Raw genomic sequence first — 22,930 nt, forward strand, 5'->3', positions numbered from 1 at the left:
GGACCCAGATCCATGTGTGTCTCTAGATCACGGTTTCCCAAACACTGGGTCGGGACCCATTTGTGGGTCGCGGACACATTTTTATGGTTCACGAGTAAATATCCCTTTAACATTTGTTTCCTACATTTAGTTTTTAATTATTATTATTTCAAAACATTAAAAAACAAAATCCCCCAAAATGCATTTTTTCTTTCATGAACTAATTCAGTAATTCTTCAAACGCATTTCATGAATAAATGTGAAAATAGCCGATAGCATGACCATATCGCTCTTCCGAAGAGAGACCTGTGTTGTTTTTCACTTGGAAAAGGTTATTTTCAGAGAGCAACATCATTGTACGACAAAATATAAATTATGCTTGTGGCCATTCCCAGTGAAAGAGGGGAAACCCTTGTAGTCTCCATTCTGTCCTGTCTGGGAATCTGTCCAAATGAGAGGTGGACCCACTCTATCCCTGTAAGATACATCTGCAGACGTGTTTCCTCAGTATCGTCTTAGTTCTCCTATTTGTCTAGGACTTGATTTTTAACAGTAATGGCTGTAAATGAAATTTTAACTGCTTCTGAGTTAAGTGCGTGAAACATTTGGTTTTGTGTGGGACTTAAGGAACATATTATGTAAATGACCTGGCATCCAGTCAATTATTTTCAATGTTTGCGTAGAGATTTTAGGTCAGCTGGCTGGGTGTTTGTCAGTGATGCATAGCCCTCCCCTTCCAGTTGTGTTTTATACAGCGCTCTTGGAAAACCAAATTACAGTGCTTATGTATACTATCAAAGGGAAGGAAGAATTACAGCACAGAGCACACAAGCCTATATTATGACTGTGGAAAGCATGGCATGGCATGTAGCTTACTGCAGCAGTGCAGCTATATCATGCTTCAAGAGATACCCATATACTTAAACTGACTTTGAATCAGGACTACTCACACTCACGTGTAGAATAACCCATAAGCTCCAAAGACGTATGATACAGTAATGTAGTTGCTTATACAAATTGGTCATAATAATGACACAGAACTACAATTACCTCAAGTGTGCAAGAACCAACGTACAAACTTTATTATCCTCTCTTATTATTGTGAATGTTCTTTAATTATTATTTTTTTAAATATTGTTATTATTGTTGATGTAACAAAGTCTGAGGAACCAGATTTTTTTTTTCTTTGTTTACTATTATGCACTTGTACACAAGATGTAACAGTAAAAATCTTGAATCTTAAATCTTGAGAATGCAGCCGTACAATAGTTGGTATGAGGAAAGTAGAGGAGGAGTTGAAGAGACAACTGAAGAAGCCCAGATGAGCCTCGCTGAGAGGGAGGGAAGCATGAGACGAAAGGGAGGAGAAAAAGAGAGAGAGATAAGGGGAAAGAAATAATGATAGAGGGAACCAGAGAGTTGGTTGACAGAGAAAGGAGCTGACGAGGAGCTGTAAGGCAGGCCCTTGCTGGAGTCTTGCATCTGGACACAGGGCAGCACAAATGCCCACAGGTACAATATCTCTCCTAATCTCTCCCAGCAGGCTCTTGTTCTTTATATACGCTGGCTCAGCAGATTTGTCACGCTATTATTGCCTTTGAAAATAGCTGGGACTAACTTTAATAAAAACGTGCCTTTATTATGAAGACTAAAAGCAACAAGAGATAAAACGGAGCTATATGGTTGATGTTATCATTGTTTCAGAGAAAAGAAAACTATGGGATATGGTCATGCTTTGCTAGTCCCTGATGGGTGTCATTATGTTCTAACCTTCATCAGTCATGGTATGGTTTTGTTTAATTTACTGCAGACAGAACTAATAACCTTATCTCAACAACTAACACAGTGATTACCCCCACAAGAAAAGGATAAAATCACGTTTTGCTTGCAGAATCAATACAGTGGTGGACGGAGGTATGCCTTGATGAAATGAACAAGGAAATCTCCAAAGCCAAAGTTGATATTTTTCTCACCAAAGAAAGCAAATCCTTCACAAAGGCCTGCAAAATGGTTGTCAAAACACTTTAGCATGTGTGGGAAAATGGCTGGAGTCCAATGTCTGGAAGTGTTTATCTTGTTCACAGTGGTTTGCAAGCCATCACTCGCATGTATTTGAGGGAGCTCTACTGATTAATTTATGTTCTGCTCAGAGTTGCTGCCAGTGTGACATAGAGGCTGAAGGTTTCCGGGGATGGACGAGGTGTTTTAGCTCCCTAGGGACGGAGGGTCAGAGGTTCCCTTTCCTGGTGCAGGCTGTTGGAAGTTGTGTGCTGAACTGCCTTGTGGTGGTGTGGTTGGGGGGGGGGGGGGAACGAGACGAGCACACCTGCCTCTGAGTAAATGCACCCCTTACTTCAGTGTATGTTCAGAACTTCAAACTTTGGAGAGCAGCTACAAGCAGCTAGGGGAAGCAGTGGCTCAGGAGGTAGAGAATCAAAAAGTTCCCAATTCGATCCTGGCATTGTGACAAAGTATCCTTGAGCACTGCTCAAGGATTGCCGACTGCTAGTAAGGATTGGTTAAATGCAGAGGACAAATTCCAGGTATTTGAAAAGGCACTTGGCCAGTGAGACCTTTCCCCACCAGCTGGTTTGAACTTGAAAGTCCTGGCATGTTCACAGGTCACAGCCTAGCATTCCTTATTATTGTCCAATCAAACTACATTGCAGGGCTATCATTTCACATTTTAGCTGTTCTGAAACATTCTTTCAATTCAATTTCAATGTTACAGTGCCACATCACAACAAGTTGTCTCAAGACACTTAACCCGACATTGTCCCACCCTTTCTGTAGTATTGCACTTTATTTTCTCTCTCTGGTTCCTTCCCTTCTGTTCTGACAGAAACACATTTACAACATGTTTGTCTCTGAATGTGCACAGTATGTGACTGAATGTCGAGGAATCTCAATGTCATCGGCAGCATGCATGCATAATATTATAATTTATTAAGAGTAGGCACTGCCCAGTGCCCAGGAAGAGACCTGTGCTGATAGCAGAGAGCGAGAGAGTGAGAGTTTGAGTGTCTGCCTGAAGATGAAAGGGTCTCCCCTCTCTCTGGGTGTCCCTCAGAGGTGAAGGAGAGTGTTACCACAGCTGTGCTGCTCTCATTTGAGTTCAATACAGGACCTCTAGAGGGGGAAAAAAACAGCCCCAGATGACTTTTGACCCAGCAAGCTTTAGCAGTGGTCAACAGCAGCCTCTACCTCACATGCTCCTGTTATTTACTCCCAGAATCAATAAGCTCTTGCTGTGTGCGTCTACTTTGACATGAAAGGTGGACCTCAGTCTTTCACTCAAAGTGGGTAGTGGCGGTAGGGGGTCGCTCAAACAAATTCCAGGCCCCTTTAAACACATCCCTTTTAATTCTCTGAAATAGAGAGATACGTATGCAAATTCACTGTCTAATAGTATTTGTAAACTATATTGTAGGTGACTGAATGAAGTGAACTATTATGTGGGCTAAAAGGTGAACCTTTGAAATCAGCGATACAATTCTGTATTATTGTTGCATTGTTTATTGAATGAGAACTTGAATATCGTTAAAGCCCTGATAAATGCCAGCACAAATGCTAGTGGCTCCTTGGCACTGGTCGCACTGGAGCTGGCACAACATCCTTACTAGAGTCACAGTCCTCAGAGAAGCCAGGAATTCTATGGTCTACATCCACTTGTTACTGGAGACATCTCTGGCCTGCTGAAGGATTCTCTCCACAGGTCACCACAAAACCACAGGGCTAAAGTAGACTCAGGATTTGCTAAGTCATTTGTATTTGAGGAAACTTTACTTTGGTAGCTTAGCAACTCAGCATAAGGCAGACTAATTTTAAACCAGCATCCTATGTCGTCTGCGGGCTAGTGACCAGTCCCCTGGGTTCTCCACAGGATCAAATGAGAGGGTTGGAAATCTGCGTGTGACTCAGCCCACAGAATGCCTGTAATTATTGGCCGTGCCAGGAGAGCTAGCTCATGTGCCAAACACTCAAAACATGAATGAAGTGATATTCATTCACTGTGTTACTCACCTTTACACACAAATAATACCTCATTATGTTTGAGGCTGCTTGTAGAGATCAGCGCTGTTCTTTGACAAGGCCACATGTCTGTTATGATGTGATGATGATATGGGCAAATTCATACTTATATCTTTCAGTTGAAAATCAGCTATTTTGGTCGAATGGCACGGCTGTGCGACAAAGTAGGCTCTACATTTGGCTAAGAAGGCTGTGGATTGAAACCGAGGACAAGGGCAGCAGTGGTACTGGCTGTTAGGTCAGATGATTGTGGCATATTGTGCTGAGGATGCATGCAGACGCCCACTGGGGTTCTGACGGCCACGGGGGGCTGTGTTAATTAAAACCTACCGTGGAAAAGAGGGAAGCATTATTCCCACGATATTGGATGAATGACCTGGGGCACCACAATATTAATCCATCTTTTCTGAGCGCTGCCCTGTATTTTCAAGAGGACCATAACAACTTCATACAGAGCAAGTCAATCTCAAGGGGGGCTTTTACGGTTTACACACCATGTGGCTTCTTTTCTTTGAGCCATCGTTTAATGATGACTTCTGTTCTCACTTCCTGTTTGCATTTCTACGCGCAATTGAGATCTGTTAGACGGAGGGAAATGCTGGACTATTTTGGGCATGAGACATCAGATGTTGTGGTTTTGGGCAGACTAGAGCAGAGGGGGCACTGTGTTTCCCCTGGCAGTCTGTCTAGCCTTGCTTTTACAGTAAGGGTGACTGCTCACCGTGAGTGGGTGTCTGTATGTAATCAGTAACATGAAGAGGAAGAAAGGAGGCCTAATTTCCCTGCCTCCCCGCCTCTTGTCACTCACAACACCTTCCTCAGGGCAGTCAGCCAGCCGACCACTGGAAACGATTTTCCAAAACCATCTCTGTCTCTCTCTCTGTCTCCTTCCATCTGTCTGTCTGTCTGTCTGTCTGTCTGTCTGTCTGTCTGTCTGTCTGTCTGTCTGTCTGTCTGTCTGCGTCTGTCTGTGTGTGTGTGTGTGTGTGTGTGTGTGTGTGTGTGTGTGTGTGTGTGTGTGTGTGTGTGTGTGTGTGTGTGTGTGTGTGTGTGTGTGTGTGTGTGTGTGTGTGTGTGTGTGTGTGTGTGTGTGTCTCTCTCTCTCCCTCTCCCTCTCCCTCTCCCTCTCTCTCCCTCTCTCTCCAGGTGTTTTTGATACAGACAATTTCCAGTGTACAGTAATGGTCTGGAGTCTGGTGGGGGCAGTCTTTTTCATTGATGTATTGTATTCAACTAGCTTGTCTTGGCTGATTCATTCAACATTTTCTGAAACAGAGGTGTCTGTGTGTGTGTGTGCGTGCGTGTCTGTATGGGGGTCAGGCAGATTTTTAAGAGTATGATTGATACCTTTTGTAAATGGAAATCAGTGTAGGATACACCCTTTGCTTTAGAGTGCTTTTATCAATAGATGAAGTGTAAGCATTGTTTAGTGATTTGCTAATGTAACTGAAGTGGATTATTTGCATCATTTTGTCTACTGTACCTTTTCTGGGCCCCAGTAAATTAGAAAAGGTATGCTTAACCAGGGGAAATGGCACAAGGGTCAAACATAATTAGAAAAAGGTTACATTTGAAATTGTGCCACGCCAAAGCTTACCATTTTAAATGCCTGTCTTCATATCCATACATTGGGACTAAAGGAAATCTCCTCATTCATCACACACACTGTTCTTGTAAATATTTTACTGATGTCTTTTGTGTTTTGTGTGTGATTTGTAACCTGATTGAATTTTGATGGGGTTTATTTGAACAACGATTTGTTTCATAAAAGTAAATCCATTTTTAGATATTTATGAGATAGCTCTTCTTACAATAGTCAGTTCTTAGAATGATTTTTCCATCTATCTGTTAAGTAGCTGGCCCACACTGTACATGCTGTGTCTGACGACAAAGATCAGACAGTGCCTTTTATTCATTCATTCATTCTGCCATTTCCGTCAGACAAAGGAGTTGAGACCGAGACAGAGGCCGAGGAGATAGTTCTGGTGATGTTAACACTGAGCCTTGTAAGCCTGACTGGCTCAGCATGAATCATCGCCGCTGATTGCTGACAGTTTATGTCACGGTTTTCCCCCCACTATAGCAGCTGACGTCTTTCCATTCCGTCAGTTAGCTGGAACAACATCTGGGATTCTTGAATAAAACATTTTTCCTGGTTAAAATTGTTAAAAAACAATAGTATTAGAAAACACAGTGTTTGAATTTATAAATGCTCAAGATCTTCACTAAACTTAAGTGAAATTCTTTACAAGTTAAAAAGAATTCTGTCTCATACATTAATGTGCCATGTTGCGCATAGACGCGCTGCTTGCTCTTTGGCTACAGCTCAGGTCTTCTGTGCCAAAAATGTGCTGAGTGCGTTAGACAAGAATTGTGGTGGGCAGATCTGGGTAGGAGGTACTCTACAGGCACAAGGAGCTGAAGAAGGGGTCTGAATCAGAACACTGGGGAGCCAGCAGTAGCAAGGGGGTGGGAGAAGGACAGATTTAGTGGTGGGACAGGCATATGGTTGTTGGGGGTAGATGGAAAGGGAGAGGAGAAAGAATGAGAAACAGCGAGCCTTGGATCTGAGTTAAAACTGCCGTTTTCAGAGAAAGCAGGAATGTGGCTCAGCGTGGGAATGAAGATGCTTTGACATGTTGAGATACTTTGTTAAAGTCTTGACGGACAAGGACATATGAACCCATAAGATTCTATGATGAAAGTATCCCGTAAGTAAATTATTATAACTTATGTTGCTGGAAGTAATTTGTGTTGTTACTTGCTTGACAGATTTTGAAAATATTAAAAATTATGCATTACTTAAAAAAAATAAGTGGTAGGAAAGATATTGTCCATATGTCGGTTAGTGTTTCTGACAGAAGGATGGAGCTTTGGATACCACAACAAATTTAATGAAATCCTGAAAAGTTTGAGCCCACTCATATTATTGGCTCTAATCCAATAAGTACTTTGTGAGGGACTGACTGGAATGTGAAGGAGGCCTTCAAAACTGACATGTTTTTTGGCAATGCTTGTATCAGCTCAGAACTATCCAAGCATGCTGTATGCTGCTCTTCTTTGTGCATGCTGTTACATAGGCTACCATACCTCTGCCGTGTGTTGAATTGCACAATGAATTGTTGTTGACAGCCATAAAGTTGCATAAGTCGTATTGTAAAGGAAGGTGAGTCCCCTCAGGGACACTTTGGCACACATGCATTCGTGGTACACTGCTGTTGGTCATGCTGGGCCATTATCACGGCACTACTTGGTATCATATATTTGTGACACTGCAATTTTAGACTACACAATTTTGTAGGCAGCAGGCTCTTAGTAGTAAACTCAAGTTCACACCTTGGCATGTCGCCAACACCAGCCACAAGAGATTTCCTTAGAGAATGGATGAGGGGACAGAACGTCTCCGTTATGGAATGTCAAACACAGAGGAATTCCCATCTCAGATTTCTTGTTTCCAGTTGTTACACCTGTGGCTGTGGGACAGAGAGAGTACCTGAGGCTGCGTTTTCAATATGTGGTGCAGTGGAATAATACCGGCCTGATATAATCCAGGTGACATTAGGTGGGAACAGAGCATTGTTAAGCTGTGTTTTCACTACAGTGTTGTGTCTCCAGGAAAAAATGTTTCTAGGAATTCTTTTTTCATAACTTGCTGGAATGGCAATGGGAAAGACCGTTTTCACATGCCCTCTTTGGCAGCAAAAGTTCTCGTATTGCCTGATAAGCGACCGTTTTCATTTGTTTGTTAGTGGGAGTTCACATGTTGACTCAACTGCTAATCTCCATGCAGGTTAAGGGGGTAAACAGCAGATTTTTGCCATCCAAGGACACACACGCACTCACACGCACTCACTCTCTCTCTCTCTCTCTCTCACACGCACACACACACACACACACACACACACACACACACACACACACTCAGTTGTTGGTCAGTTTGCAGACCAAAGTAACGTTTCATTGAATATCAGGGATATAGACATATAGCGGCACAGGTGAGTCCTGGATTAGGGACTTGGGAACAATGGTAGTATTTTGAATGCAAGCATATATTAACTATACTTAACTATACTGTATTGTTTGATGAACGTCTATTGTTCAGTTATGACATACTGTACGCACACAGGGAGTGAAACATACACCGAAAGACCTATTAAAAGTCAAGGGTCTTTATTATTTATGACATTTGTTTTGTAAACTACACTGTTACATGATAAAGGGGTGGAGCAAAAGTTATACCTTTTGTGTGGCTCTTGTCGGGATCGGATATTTATACCACAGTCATGAGTCAGTCATTCTCATTCTCTATGATTTGGTGACCAAATCATTGGTAGAAATATTAGATTAAGTGGCAGGAGGACATTTACCAACTGTAGAGTAATGTTTATCAGTGGGAGGAGTGCTTGTAACTGGTAAGAATAATGTTAGAATTTGTTTAGATGTTTTGTTTATAGATATATGCAGGTTTAGAGATTTACTAACATGTGGATTGGATTATGGATTTATCAGTGAAAGTGAAAGAGTTGGGGTATTAAAGTGAATATAAGTGAATTTCATTGAGCTTCCTGTATATAACTATTTTCTTTCGTTGTGTAAAGCCGTTTAACTGCTGCTTTAGTTCTGTGTTGTCACCTTTGTCTTGTTGAGGCAGTAAAATGACACCCAACAACTCTATTAGCATTAATGGCACAGTGCCAATGTCCTGTTTCCTCTCCCCTGTCATCAGGGGATCTGGAGACTGGAGATGTCATGTTCTAGAGGTCAGAAAGGCCAAAATGTGAACCCAACTGCTTGGGGTCAGTTCTTCGGGAGAAAGCCAGTAGGGCAGCTGCTAGCTGGTTCATAGACCACTCGGCACCTCAAAGAGTTATCAGGGCTTTGATCATTTGACCACTTTCAACCAGGCCTCCCTATTTTGGGCATGTCATTGTAAGCAAGATTTTCAAAAATAGAGAAAATAGCTGCTCTACAAGCTTACAACGCATTGCATCGCAACTCTTCTATTTGTACAAATAGTTATCTGTCTTTTCAACTGCATGGAAGAAATATACAATCTATAGGGTATGCTGTGGGTTCATGTGATGACTGAAGGTGGTTTGAGACTTTTATTTTTTCTCAAACACAGCAAAAAATCTAAACACCTGGGGGCGGTCACTTCAGTAGTATAATCCGTTTTTATTCATTCCAGCTTTTAAAGGTTTTGTTCTCAGGTTATATCGTTTCATTTGCAGATGAGCTTACCAGACCACAGATGGTTATGTAAGATCTCATGTCCCTTCGTCATGGGAGTAGGGGGGTATTCAGTCTGGTCGGAACCTCCGACCAGACTGGCTAACCCTCAGGGATATAGCGAGGGTTGACCTCACACATCCAGAATAGAGGGTTCTATAGTCTCAGAGGCATCCTGCCCCCCGCCCCTAGTCTGCTGTATTCCTGATATGCCAAATGCATCAGGAGATGTCTTTCTGGGATAGTTGCTGTGGAGGTGTTGTCAAACTTGAAATGAGTTGAACCTGGTTTCTTTTGATTTTGTTTATAGGCTACTCATGATCATACTTTTTTTACGTTTCAGAAATCGAGGCGAAGGAAGCGTGCGACTGGTTGCGGGCAGCAGGATTCCCCCAGTATGCTCAGCTCTTTGAAGGTAACAAAATCCCTCCACACATGCATTCATCATGCCACTGGGAAACATTTGTTTAGTTTTATGATATAAAGGTTAATGAAGGAACGCAAAAATAAAAGTGCTCCTCGGTGCACAGATCCCCACCAGGATCATTGCCTACCCAGGGCGGCCAAAATTTGAAAGGCATTCATAGCCAGTTGGAGTGGAATCTGCAACATCTGACTGATTGAGCACATGACTCCAGAGATAATGTGTACCGATTTGTGTTCGGTCGTTCCGGCCTCCTGGCGGGGATAATAAATGCATTGTTACTCGTTATGTCTTTTGTGAAATTAGGCCTTTTAAGTTGATGACTGAATAACAGAATTGTTCATGCACTGTAGGATGTGCATATTCACACACAATTACACAATGGCCCTGAGGCTGCCTAGGGGCTACGTCAGTGTCCCTCTCACAAGAGAGGCAGGATAGCAAGTCCGACTGCTGTTGCTTTTACATCTGATCTTTTCCACCACATAAATATGTCCAGAGTACAAAAAGAAAGAGGCCATGGGGGAGACACTTGGCTTTGTTATAGCTTCTGGGAAAACGTTTGGTAAAAATAGTAACATTTTCTGTGAAAATAACCAATCTACAGGCTCACAACATGTCTCTTTGCGACGCATTGTGAGCTTGTAGATCTCCTACTTTCAGTGAAGTGATTTTGGAGGGAAAAACTTAGGGGACCAAGTATATATTCCAAGGGGACCCCTGTCAACGAATATAGGGTTAAAGTGATTAAACTAGCTTTAATCTTTTAAACACTTGCCTCTTAGCCACACATTTTGATGTGAAGTTAGCCACACATTTTGATGTTTATAGGGATTGTATCTGGTATCAGTCACTGTGCAGGGGTACAGTATAAGAGGTGATGATTCTGAGTTTCTGGTCATGTAATCACACCCATCATCAATGATGAAATACTCGGTACAAAATAATCAGCATTTCAAGCCTATTTTGAATGTCTACTCCACTAAACAAGAACAGGCTTGGTCAGAGCCTGTGTTTCCACTTAAATGACCGTGCTATGCTTTTCATAAAAAGTTTACGACACCACATGAATGCAGTGGAATGTTAGATTCAGAGGGCCTGGATTTTAGTCTCTTATGTTATGTAAGAGGGGAGCCATACCCAGAAGAAGATGTAATGCCTGCACAAGTCTGAGCGCTGTTATTTGGGCAAAGCCTGTCTCTTCCTATTAATATCATCGGATCCAAAACAAGCTTCATGCTTTAACGCCCTGGGATGCCTTTCTGGAAAGAATGTGGTTATTTGTTTTTTTCTGTGCCTCTTCTTATTTGGGGGATAGTATTAACACTTAATCACACAGTCTAAATGTTGAGACCACATTTTTCATATATATGCTACTTCTAATCTGTATATTTCTCCCTTCAAGATTCCCAGTTCCCCATTGACATCTCTCCGGTGAAAAGAGATCATGACTTCTTGGACAAAGATCTTGTGGAACCTCTCTGCAGGTATTAAAATAATGGCTGTTCTAACTCAAGCAAAGTTGGTGTACAGTAGAGTTAAGTGTATGTCCATAAATAAATGCTTTGGCGACAAAGTATCATGCAATGTGACGGTTGACAAAAATAACATTTTTAACTAAATAAAGTGCATTTGCAGTTATCAAGTGAGACATCGCAAGACACTATGTTGCAGAAGCATGAATCAGACTTGAGATTAAAGTGACTAAGACTCAGTCTGAGAAAGCAGCTTTGAGTTAAGACAATGGCAAAAGTTGAGTTCTTCAACTTCAAGGAAGTGAGATATATGCGTGGGAGTTAATGAGTGTTATTATAATGTGTTATATTACCTACAGCTATTTTTGAGTTAAAGACATCCCATGATGTAAATGCCATGACATACAGGGTTTTTCCCCCAATGACCACTAGCAGTTCAGCGTTGCTGTTACTTCACTTTAGGGCAGCCGAGTCCATGGGCGCTCTCAAACAGAGACCAAAACAGCATTGCAGTTACCACAGTCACTATGGAGACCGTCCCAAGAGGAAAGCAGGCGGGGGCCTCAATATACTTTTACCCTAAACAACACCAAAGCAACTCATCTAAATTCCAAACTAGCCAGCAGATGAATAAAAGACAACAGTAATTAATTCCTGCCTCCATGTGATTTTGTCCAGGACTTCATCGCACCTTTAGCCCATGATAAAGATAGCTTCATAAACAGAGTCACTGGCTCACACTGTGGTTGATAATATTCATAAACTTAATGTATAATTCTTTGAATCCTCACTAATCAGCCCCTGATATAACCATCCAATTCAAATCTCTAAGCCTGTGGAGTGAAGGGGCCCCCAGTTTTGACACTCTTGTGTCAACAGGGCCCTGTAGTTACAAGTAAAAAAGAAAAGGGAAATTGTAGTTTGTATGTTCTTATCACCAACAAGACAGCAGGATAGCTCAAATATGTCAATGAAATAGATTAATCTCAGAACCTTTATTTTTGTTAGCAAATCAATATAACTCATGAATCACTGCTGGAGATGTACAGGCAAAGGATTATTGTACCACAAAGAATGCATCTGTAACCATCACCCGGGTATTGTCGTCTATTACCATGTTATTTTTGGTTCGCCCACATTGTTTTGAGATACCTTTCTTTATTCATCCCATTTTGCCCACAAACCTCTAATCTGTAGACACATGCTCCCAGGCTTGGTCTTTCTTGTTCATGGGAAATATTATGAAGCGCCATGGTCGTTATGAGAGCTTTTGGATCACTTAAATTAAGGAAATCATAAACAAAACCGTTTAGAACGGTTTAGTTTAAAACCATTGTGGCTGGAAATGTGCCTGTCACCACTCACCAGGGACATAGACATTTCATAGACATATTATGTTGTTCCTTTGGAGACTTAATTGAGCCTCCCCTGGAACTGAGAAAAATTATTATGGTGTGAAAAGCATAATAGTGTCAAAGGAGGAGTAGGATCTCTGACTGTTGTCGTCCGTAGATGTTCAGAGCAATAGGCATTGCTAGAAAGATTTGGCCCAGAATATCAGACTGGAAAAGAAGTGTTGCCTATTAGCGGGTCACAACCTGAAGCTGAAAGAAAGAGTCCAGAACATGAGCCTTCATTAGGATTGGGCCGCTGTAGCCAATGGGCAAAAGCTCTGGGACTATCAGTTCAGTACACCCGGCCATTAATACAGAAGCTGATCCAATTAAGAACATCTGTTGTGCGCTGTAATAGGTCTCATTGTGGTGTCTGCTTTATGAGAACATTGTGTCTTCTTGTTTGTTCAGATATACGCATCTTCATGTTGGGATCATTTCTTTTTCAGACGGCTTAACACCTTGAACAAGTGTGCTTCTATGAAACTTGATGTGAACCTCCCCAAGAAGAAAGTAAGTTGAGTTACTAAATTTACTGTATTTAAAAAAAAAATATCTAAATGAATTGATTCATAAGGTTTTTATGGGTTTCCTTCGACAACATAGCTTGGTACATTACAATGTAACATTTTCCCTCACATTTTTTTTTTACTAAGTATCAGTTTCCTGCTGCAACAATAAAAATATATAATCTTGCTTCATCCTCCTAACCTAGATTCTATGTTATTTGACACAAAGCCATTGTCCATGTTTATTGAATAGGGCTATTTTATTTACCTTACGCTACCTTGGAATGTAACCTACTAACCTACGTTAATTCTATTTATGGGACAGTTGAATAAGGTTGGTATCTGGTGTTATATCACACTGATTGAATAATAGCATTAAATCTGAGAAGACATATCCTCAGGCTTTGTTGCTTAAGATCCCATGTTCCGTTCTGGCACAGACTGTGATATAACACACCTCACCTCACCTTTGCAAGTCAGCTGTTCCTTTGAATTTCCTACCAGGTACAATGGAAATAGAAAATAAATAACTGAAAGAGTATATTGTGTTTGCAAGGATAATGAAAAGTTAGATTTTTAACAGAACCTTTCTGCATCTACTGTAATTCACTCAATGTAAAGTCCTAAGAATGGTTCTGGGTCAGCTGTGATAGTTCTAGTTCTATTGTAGCACTAATTATTGTATATTGCATGATTGATTGATGATGAAACATACTCATTTTCCTTCTTGATTTCTCTGTATTTTGCCAGAGTGAAGACTCAGATGAAGAAGACCTATTCGCCATCAGTGACAAATGGACCTTTGAGTGGAGTAGCCGACGCTGGTCCAGGCTGCAGGACATTGACTGTCTTCTGGTACACCCCGGAGAGGGTCAGTCTTCTAGGGACGGCGTAGCCCTGAGGACCACCACCAGCAGTGAGAGTGTTCTGACGGACCTGAGCGAGCCGGAGGTCTCCTCACTGCACAGTGAGAGCAGTGGGGGCAGTGGCCACAGGTGCCTTAGCACAGAGGATTCCGACTGCTCCAACCGCACCTGCTCTGACTCCGCAGCAATGCCGGACTCGACCTCTCTCACCCTGTCCCATATGCCCAAAGACATCTCCCACTATGGCTCTCTGCCTGGTAAGCATAGCAGGACGGGACGCACGCGCGCCAAAGACTTCCTAAAGCGCATGGAGACCCTGCGATCTCGAGGAACACTAGGAAGAGGTCATAAGAACCTGGTCATAAGTGCACCAGTGTTGCAGCAGGAGGCTCGGGCTCTGAAGACGCTCCACTGTGTGGAGATAATGAATGGAGATGGTGGGGCACTAGATCCACTGTCCAGTAGGGCTCTGCCCTCTCAGTCCAGCAGCGAGGGCAGCAGCCATTCCAGTGGCAGCGCTGTCAGTACACCCAGCCTGAAGGAGCGCAAGCCTCACCGGGCTGACCACAAACGCAGCGGCATGTACCTAGAAGACATAGATGTCTTCTCGGGTGCCCAGGTAAAGAGAGTAGCTGAGCAAAACCGCAAGAATGAATTCTGCTCCTATGAGGACCTGGTGGTCCATATCCCAAAAGACCACAAGCCAGGAACCTTCCCCAAAGCACTGTCCATAGAAAGCCTGTCTCCCACACACGGAGCCTCCATTAACTGGCACACAGGCAGCTTGCACCTAGACTCCCCCATACGCTCATGCACTAAAGAAATCAGGCCCGTCAGTGCCGTCACACAGTGCTGCCCCAGGGGCAGCCGCATAAGTGTCTATGACAATGTTCCTGGCTCTCATCTATACGCCAGTACTGGAGACCTGATGGACCTGGAAAAGGAAGACCTTTTTCCTCATCTGGACGATATTTTACTACATGTCAATGGACTACAGCAGATAGTGGACCGCTGGTCTAAGAATGTGTTGCCTGGTGGAGAGGTTCTGGTGCCAGGAAACGGGCAGGGAGAGGATATGGTGGGTCAGGGTCTCCAGTCTTCCAGTCAGATCACACTGGACTTTGAGGGGAACTCTGTGCTAGAGGGCCATTCCACCTCCAATGATGGGGACAGGGATAAAGTATCACTTGTCGAGACAGACTGCACAAGACTCAGGGAAAGGAGAGACTCAGGAGTCGGGGCTTCGCTCACCAGGCCCAATCGGTAAGTAATCATAGATTAAAAATAAAGTACTGGTCATTTAAATAATTGCTGCTTTTTGTTTTACAAAAGGTGAAAGAGGAGCTTTCATTTTTTGTTAGTTAAAAAATATATTTTTGATTTCTGATAGAATTTAGAACTAACTTGTTTCTACTATATTCCAAATGCTTTTCCTGCCTTTAGGTTACGATGGCCCAGCTTCCAGATATCAAACCGCCTTAGTCACTCAGTAGCTTCCTTGCAAATCACCAACCAATCAGCAGGTCAGCTGAGTTTACTGCAGAGGTTTTCTTTGCTTCGCCTTACTGCCATCATGGAGAAGTACTCCATGTCCAACAAGCATGGCTGGACCTGGTGAGTCTCACAGAATATCCCAAGGGACATTGTGTTATCAACCATTGGTAGCTCAACAGTTCCAGAGCATGTTTTTCCTATCCTTTTAAAGTTCTCTAGTCATGAAATTGTTTGTGTTGATGTCCCTCTCAGGTCTGTGCCAAGGTTTATGAAGAGATTGAAAGTACCAGACTATAAGGACAAGAATGTGTTCGGTGTGCCCCTCATAGTGCATGTTCAGCGCTCTGGACAGCCTCTGCCCCTCAGTCTGCAGCAGGCCCTGCGGTACCTGAGGAGCCAGTGTCTTGACCAGGTCAGTCACAGTAAAGCTTGGAATACACAGATAAAGCCAATTAACCGTCAACTGAAAACAGAGAGAGCGGTCTGAGTGTTGGGGGTAGTGCTTGGTGTTTAGCGTCTGTTTGTTGTGTGCATATTTTCAGCTGCATAGTTATAGTTATTATAGCTATAGTCAGACCTGACAGAAGAGGTCGGGGGCCCAGTTCAAAACATTTATTGGCAGATGCTTGGGCGGTGCAGGGGTAAAGTACCTGTTCACCACCGTGGTGTCTTGTGGATCGAATCTGGTTTGGCCAAGCATCTCGTCTGTATGAAGACAGTTGGCCCGTGTTTGGGGGAGAGAAGCCGGAAGGGTATCTTTTGAATGAGAGGAGTAGGATGGAGGGGTTACATCCTGCCAGAGGGAGCTACTCACTAGCAAGTGAGCTAGTAGTGTATGACAGCAGAGGCAGGACAGAAGTGAGTTGGGAGGACTTAATAGGCATAATGACTAAACTGGGGAGATTTTTTAATTTTTTATAATTGGTTTCTATAAATAAAATGGCGCTTGGCCATAGCCCGTCGTAACATAATTTCAAGCCAATCAGACATTTTCCACACAGAATTAATTTGGTTGAGAAAGCGACCAAACAGCGCTGTGAGAACACTCTGTCGGGAGACTCGAAATCACTGCCAACCCTCACCACTGTGACCCCCACTGTTGTCAGCTTGGTCTAATTTGGCCTTTAGTCGTACATAATGTCGAATAAAGTAGAACTGATCACATGTTTCCAACTTTTTTTCATGCACATGCATGAATGGTCATTTTTCTCCTCAAAGTAGTGACAAGTTACATTTAGCTGATATGTATTTCATACAATGTAACAAAATGATTCACCGTCTTTTCAGATAGGTACATATGGCTACAGTGAATTGAGGATGCTACTGATTTAGTTTTCTAATAATCTAATACTCCACAACAGCCTTTATGGTAAAGATAAATAACATTACACATTTCTGTCTGCAAGGTACCTAACAATTTGGTTTCTTTCCAGGTGGGTCTCTTTCGGAAGTCAGGGGTGAAGTCTCGTATCCAAGCTCTGAGGCAGATGAACGAGATTTCTCCAGACCATGTCAACTATGAGGACCAATCTGCCTATGATGTGGCAGATATGGTGAAGCAGTTCTTCAGAGATCTGCCTGAGCCTCTTCTCACCAGCAAGCTAGGGGAGACCTTCCTCCACATATATCAATGTAAGGACTCCAGCTGCATTAAAAGCTGACTGAGCTCATGTCTGGTGCTAATGTTCTGAAATGGGGGGGGGGGCTTTTGTGACAGAACATTAACTTGTGATGTTGTGATTACAAATCCGTCTTGTGACCTTTTTCATTGTTCAGTAGAGGAAAGTGCTGAAAATCTGTTCTCTCATACACACAGATGTTCCTAAGGACCAAAGGTTGCAAGCTGTCCAGGCAGCGATCATGCTCATGTCAGACGAGAACAGAGAGGTGTTACAGACACTGCTCTGTTTCCTGAGTGATGTCACTTCCTCCGTAGAGGAGAACCAGATGACACCCATGAACATTGCTGTGTGTCTGGCTCCTTCCCTCTTTCATCTCAACATACTCAAGAAAGACAATCTCTCCCCCAGGTAAACCATCAGAAGTTGTCCTACATAATGGTCATACATGCAGTATGCTGATAGTTAATCAGACCTGAACAGTCAGAACTAGTTCAACATCTGGCTTTTTAGGGCAGTGATATTGCTTAACACGCGTGCCTCAAATAACTAATGAGCAACGCACACAGGCTTCTATTAAAAAACCCTAAAGGTTACCTCCTCCTGTGCTGTTGCTCAATAAAGGTAGAAATAAAACAGGTTAACAGGATTTGTTGGGCCCTCAGGGGTACAGTAGATCACCATTTCTGGGTCGCTTTTTAAAGGATATGGATTTCCGTGGCACTGCAGTGTTTTTAAGACTCTGTATTTTACGAGACCATGCTGTGTACAAACAAAAACAGTCCTCTAATTTACCACATTCAAACGGTTGTTTAGCAGATCAAAGGGGTTGCCTGGAGAGTGTGAAAATGGGAGAGGAGGTTTATGAACTGTGTACAGTAGGCACCTCAACTTGGGGACCCTGCTAATAACAGTCTTCTCGCCCCATAATCCACAGGGCCATGCAGAAGAAGTATGCCACAGGCAGGCCCGACCAGAAGGACTTGAATGAAAACCTTGCAGCAACACAAGGCCTCGCTCACATGATCATTGAGTGTAACCGTCTCTTTGAGGTAAAACACATTCAGATCATGTCATGCTACATTAGATAATAATAATAACAATACATACATTTGAGGCCATATTTTATACTTTGCTATATTTTATACTACTAAGCAAAAGTAGCAATCTGCTATTTTAGCTATTTTTTGGGGGGGAAATCCACAAAAAAAAAAAGAAAAGAAAAAGAAAAGAATTGAATTTTCTTCTATAATGATATGCCCAAAATAGGGACGCCAGGTTGAAAGTTGTTAAGTCTGTCTGTGGGATTTATAAGTATTGAATCATTGAAAAGTATCAACAAGAGCTCGTGACTAAATAGTAACTACATTGAATCCATTGGAACACAGGTTATTTTTTCCATTCACTGCAAAGTAAAGGTTTTGCACAAGTTTCTGCCCGACAGCGCCGATATTATATATAAAATATATTATCCACAGACCTCCTGGTGCATAGTATACCTTTGCCTGAGTCTAACCTTTACGTCCCACACATTCACTAGATCCCTCATGAGATGGTCACTCAGTCACGTAACTCGTACGTGGAGGCTGACTTGCACGCTCCAACAACTGAGGAGCTGTGCAAGCAGCTGGAAGGGGATGATGGAACCTACCAAACGCATATGGAAGGGAGACTTCAGAATCTCCTCAAAGAATCTCGGGAGAAGTCCAAGTACTGGGTGTCCTGCACCAGCACCGACAACACCGAACTCTACTATAAGAAGGTGAGTCATTCTTAACAGTTAACCCAATAAGGCCTGAGGTTCTGATTCTACAAAATGTCTTCTAAATCCTAACAGTTTTCTGAAAAACCTATGTTGCTATATCAGTGGTTCTCAAACATTTTCGTGTCAAGGACCTCCAAAATGATATGTATTTGACCGCCGACCCCCATCTGAAAATGTTTTGTTCCAGGGACCCCCAGAAGCAAAGATTTGAGTCACAAATGTTTGCTTTAAAAATATATATATTCAAAGATTTGCACAAATGTTCACGATTTTTCAAAAATAGCAGATCTACAAGCTCATAGCGCCGCGCTATGAGCTTGTAGATCTGCTATTTTTTAATGGCCAAAGTAAAAAAATATGGTTTAAGTGGTTACACAGATGCGTTACCGGTTTTATTGGGTTAATGGAACTCTAGTATTAACCCTATATGTTCACATGCACCTACATTAGCAGCTATGGCATACATGGGTACAAACAGTATGTCAAAACGGGTCCTAAAACAGCACACCTTTCAGCGAATCCTGTATTGGCTACAGATTGTTATGGTTTGCATGCTTATAGAATCAGCTTTATTGTCACATCATAGATTACTTTACAGAAGTAAAAAAGTGGGTGAAATTAGTTTTTGTGCAAGTTCTATCGTTTTGTCATCGTTTTGTTATTCCCATAGAGGGGCGGCCATAGCTGAGTGGTTAGTGAGCCCGCCTAGGGAGCCAGAGGCCCTGGTTGCCCCAGGTACGATTCCAGGCCAGGCCAGCAAATGTGTCGATGAAATGAAATTTGTCCCTGAGCAAGACTCTTAACCCCTAATTGCTCACAGGCCCTCATTGGAAACAAGACCGCAAGGACTTTCATGAACGGACCTGTTAAAGGAATTATCCTTATCCTTATAGAAAAAAGAAAGGGAAGAAGAGGGGGGGGGGAAGAGAGATCAATCAAAGAAAACCAACAAATTATCTACATATTTACATATAGTACCTGAGATAAGATATAAAGGTGCGTGAGCCTAGCAGCAGATGTATACTGTACATAATATAATATGGCCGTTAGTTAAGGTGCGAGAAAAACACACACAAAAAAAGACAAAGGTCAGCACGTCGTACATGGGATTAGGGTGCAAAATGTCAGCGTGTGTCGAGCGCATAATCCACATAAAGTAAACTGACACTGGTATAATCCGCTTATGTCTCACTCAGGTGGGAGGTGGGAACCCTTTGAGGCGCTGGAAAGTGTCAGTGGAGGTGGAGGCTCCTCCATCGGTGGTACTGAACCGCGTGCTACGGGAGCGCCATCTGTGGGACGTGGACCTGCTGCAGTGGAAAGCGTGTGAGACGTTAGACAAGCAAACGGAGGTGTTCCAGTATGTCCTGAACCGCATGCCCCCTCATCCCAGCAGGGACTTTCTAGTACTCAGGTGAGTGGTGTGATATAAAGAAAAGAGTCAAGTAAAACGTTTCTGTTCTGTTATATTCAAATATATCCAACCGATCATAAGCCCTTTTGTTGTACTTTGTCGTACGACAGTGTCGCGCGAAAATAGCTGATCTATCTGTAAGATCACAAAGAGCTTGTAGGCTATTTTTAAATGATTGAATGCTCAAAAATAGGGACACTAGGTTGAAAGTGGTTAAGTGACAAATGCATTCTGTCTGTGAAGAAGACATGAAAATATTTCTTCCCTGTCTTTATTCAAGGTCATGGAGGACAGACTTGCCCAAAGGTGCCTGTTCCTTGGTGTCTGTATCCATAGAGCATGAGGACTGTCCTCCAATTGGAGGGATACGAGCTATAGTTCTGGAATCCAGCTACCTGTTAGAACCCTGTGGCTCAGGAAAGTCCAGACTGACTCACGTCTGCCGAGTTGACTTGAAGTAAGTATGAAAGTATGAAAAGTGCACATGAATATACATAGTTGGGCTGCCTTGATAATAAATAACTGATGGTGCTGACGTTTGCTAAGTATATTCTTCTAATGTTTCAGGGGAAGAACTCCAGAATGGTACAACAAAGCCTTTGGTCACCTCTGTGCTGCTGATGCTGCACGAATCCGCAACTCCTTCCAGCCTCTCATTACAGAAGGCCCAGAGACCAAGATCTGACACTCTAGCCAGCCATGTTTGCGCAGCCATGAGAATGGATTGAGCCCATCTAAGCCTAATTTATACGTTGCCTGTGTTGCACTGAAAATCTGTTATTTTTGGCGAGCAACACGGCAGTACGACAAAGTATGAATTAGCCATTCGTTGGAGCTAATAGCCAGGCACAGTCCAGTGATGAGGCCTAAGCACTAAAGCACAGTTTTATGCCAGAGCACAGATGTTTTGAAAAGTATTTTGAGACCCTCTGTACTTGCACAATGACAGAAGAGGACATCTTATACTGTAGGTGTAGGACATAATTACCCAATGGGAAAGAGAATCATCCTGCCAATGTCCTTAGCATTAGAATTTTGTTTTGATGTTGCTATATATTTTTATTGTAATATTGTCTAATTGATATTGTCATGAATAATATTATTGTTGCTATAATCTACAATGTCTAGGACATTAATGCTCTTAAACGCTTCTGGGAAGCATTTATATTTTATTCATTTAAAGATTCTAAGCTATGTTATGACCACGTAAATGTCTGTATATATGTGTATAAATACATACTGAACATGTAAATGAGATGTATATATTGTATATATTTGAAAACGTAATAGTACATACATGGTTTCCTATATATTTTAATCTAGTGTCAGCATTCTTGTAATACATATGGTACAAAATTGTAAACTGGTTTTACTTTGCTTCAGTATTGCTGTTGTGGAATGGGTGTAATTATATTATACTTTGACCTTTTATGATTGTGGAAAAAAAGGACATAAGGTTTGACTTGTTCATACCTGCTTTAGGGTACTGGAATGTGCAATCAAGTTCCAGTCAGAGATATCTTTTTTTAATAAAGACTATCAAAAATATAAATAGGTGTTCATTCTTGTTTAAATATTTAGGAATGGCTGAGTTACATGAAAATACATGCTCTAGGAGTCCATTAATGCAAAGCAATGTCATTACATTTTTACCCAGGGGTCATCGCCATGCTGGCTTATAGTGGACATTTTCATCAAAATTCTATTTTTGCCATGGACATACAAAATTAGTAGACAAACACATAAAGAGATATCCCTAAAGTCTAACTCTGAGTGTACAAATTATGTTACATTATGGTTATGGGGGTCCACCTTGAAAATAAAACGTTTGAGAACCACTGTCCTAGTGGACTCCTAATGTGCCATACACAGTGTCATTGTAAATCAGTGTCATACATATTCTGAAGAAAACCTGGAGACTGACATTCAGCATTTGGGTCTTATGATCAAAATAAGATATTATAATGTTACGTAAAAACTAAATCTAGAATTTGCCACGGAACAGGCCAAGTCTTGCCACAGACAAATGTACGGACATATTGATGACCCCTGTTTTTACTACTTTGCTTAAACATAAAACATACCACTCACCTCCACATACTGAATATACGATGTTCACTACAAAATTCTCCCTGGGCTGAGAGAGGCCTCTACTGGCCAAATGGAAAGTTGTGTGTCACAGCTCACAGTCAGTCTGTGGTCACTGCAGTAGACTGGTAAAGTTACATTTCAACCACCACATGCACACAAATAATTTATGAATGATTAATTATTCAATAGGCTAATTGTGGGACATGGAGAAAAACAATAGGCTAAAGAAGAGGATCATAATCAATAATCTGTTTAGTCTATTATACTATTTTGGATGATGAATAGGCTAATTGGCTAAAACTTTTTTCCCATCATGAGTTGCAGCAAATTATGATGGATTCAGCAGGCCCAGCTTTCACATAAAAACTACTTCTTTGGGTCAGACTGATTAGGATAGGTTTCAGCAGCGGTTTGCTGTTGATAAGGCCTTAATACGATTTTGCCTGACTGAATAAGATGGTCGTTCATTTAGCTATACCTGTGTAGTAGGCTATAGAACACAATCACATACTGTTTACATGCAGAACAGCAGAAAGTGGACAAGCACAACACAACATGCATGCTGATTGATCAATACTGTTGTCCACTAGATGGCACCTTCTTACCAGCTCATTCATTTCACTCGAGCGCATCGCCTCC

General features: G+C 42.1%; 1 protein-coding gene across 5 annotated transcripts in view; it reads left to right on the forward strand.

The window, feature by feature from the left end:
• Nucleotides 1-21,739, forward strand: part of stard13b (StAR related lipid transfer domain containing 13b) — a 67,276-nt gene extending 45,537 nt beyond the window's left edge. For 4 of the 5 annotated variants that reach the window (XM_080429580.1, XM_080429583.1, XM_080429582.1 and 1 more), the window contains 13 exons: nucleotides 9,584-9,655; nucleotides 11,070-11,151; nucleotides 12,983-13,046; nucleotides 13,793-15,171; nucleotides 15,352-15,522; nucleotides 15,655-15,814; nucleotides 16,836-17,034; nucleotides 17,219-17,432; nucleotides 17,959-18,073; nucleotides 18,562-18,783; nucleotides 19,983-20,200; nucleotides 20,481-20,657; nucleotides 20,768-21,739. In XM_080429580.1, the coding sequence (XP_080285706.1) occupies nucleotides 9,584-9,655; nucleotides 11,070-11,151; nucleotides 12,983-13,046; nucleotides 13,793-15,171; nucleotides 15,352-15,522; nucleotides 15,655-15,814; nucleotides 16,836-17,034; nucleotides 17,219-17,432; nucleotides 17,959-18,073; nucleotides 18,562-18,783; nucleotides 19,983-20,200; nucleotides 20,481-20,657; nucleotides 20,768-20,885 (3,191 nt within the window). In that variant the 3' untranslated portion in view covers nucleotides 20,886-21,739. Of the gene's footprint in view, nucleotides 1-6,540; nucleotides 6,723-9,583; nucleotides 9,656-11,069; nucleotides 11,152-12,982; nucleotides 13,047-13,792; nucleotides 15,172-15,351; nucleotides 15,523-15,654; nucleotides 15,815-16,835; nucleotides 17,035-17,218; nucleotides 17,433-17,958; nucleotides 18,074-18,561; nucleotides 18,784-19,982; nucleotides 20,201-20,480; nucleotides 20,658-20,767 lie in introns of those variants that run through there. The other variant, XM_080429584.1, reaches the window with a different exon arrangement.
• Nucleotides 21,740-22,930: the final 1,191 nt, after the last annotated feature.

Source organism: Gymnoscopelus braueri (assembly GCF_963280865.1).
Source record: "Gymnoscopelus braueri genome assembly, chromosome: 5".
Classification (NCBI taxonomy): domain Eukaryota; kingdom Metazoa; phylum Chordata; class Actinopteri; order Myctophiformes; family Myctophidae; genus Gymnoscopelus; species Gymnoscopelus braueri.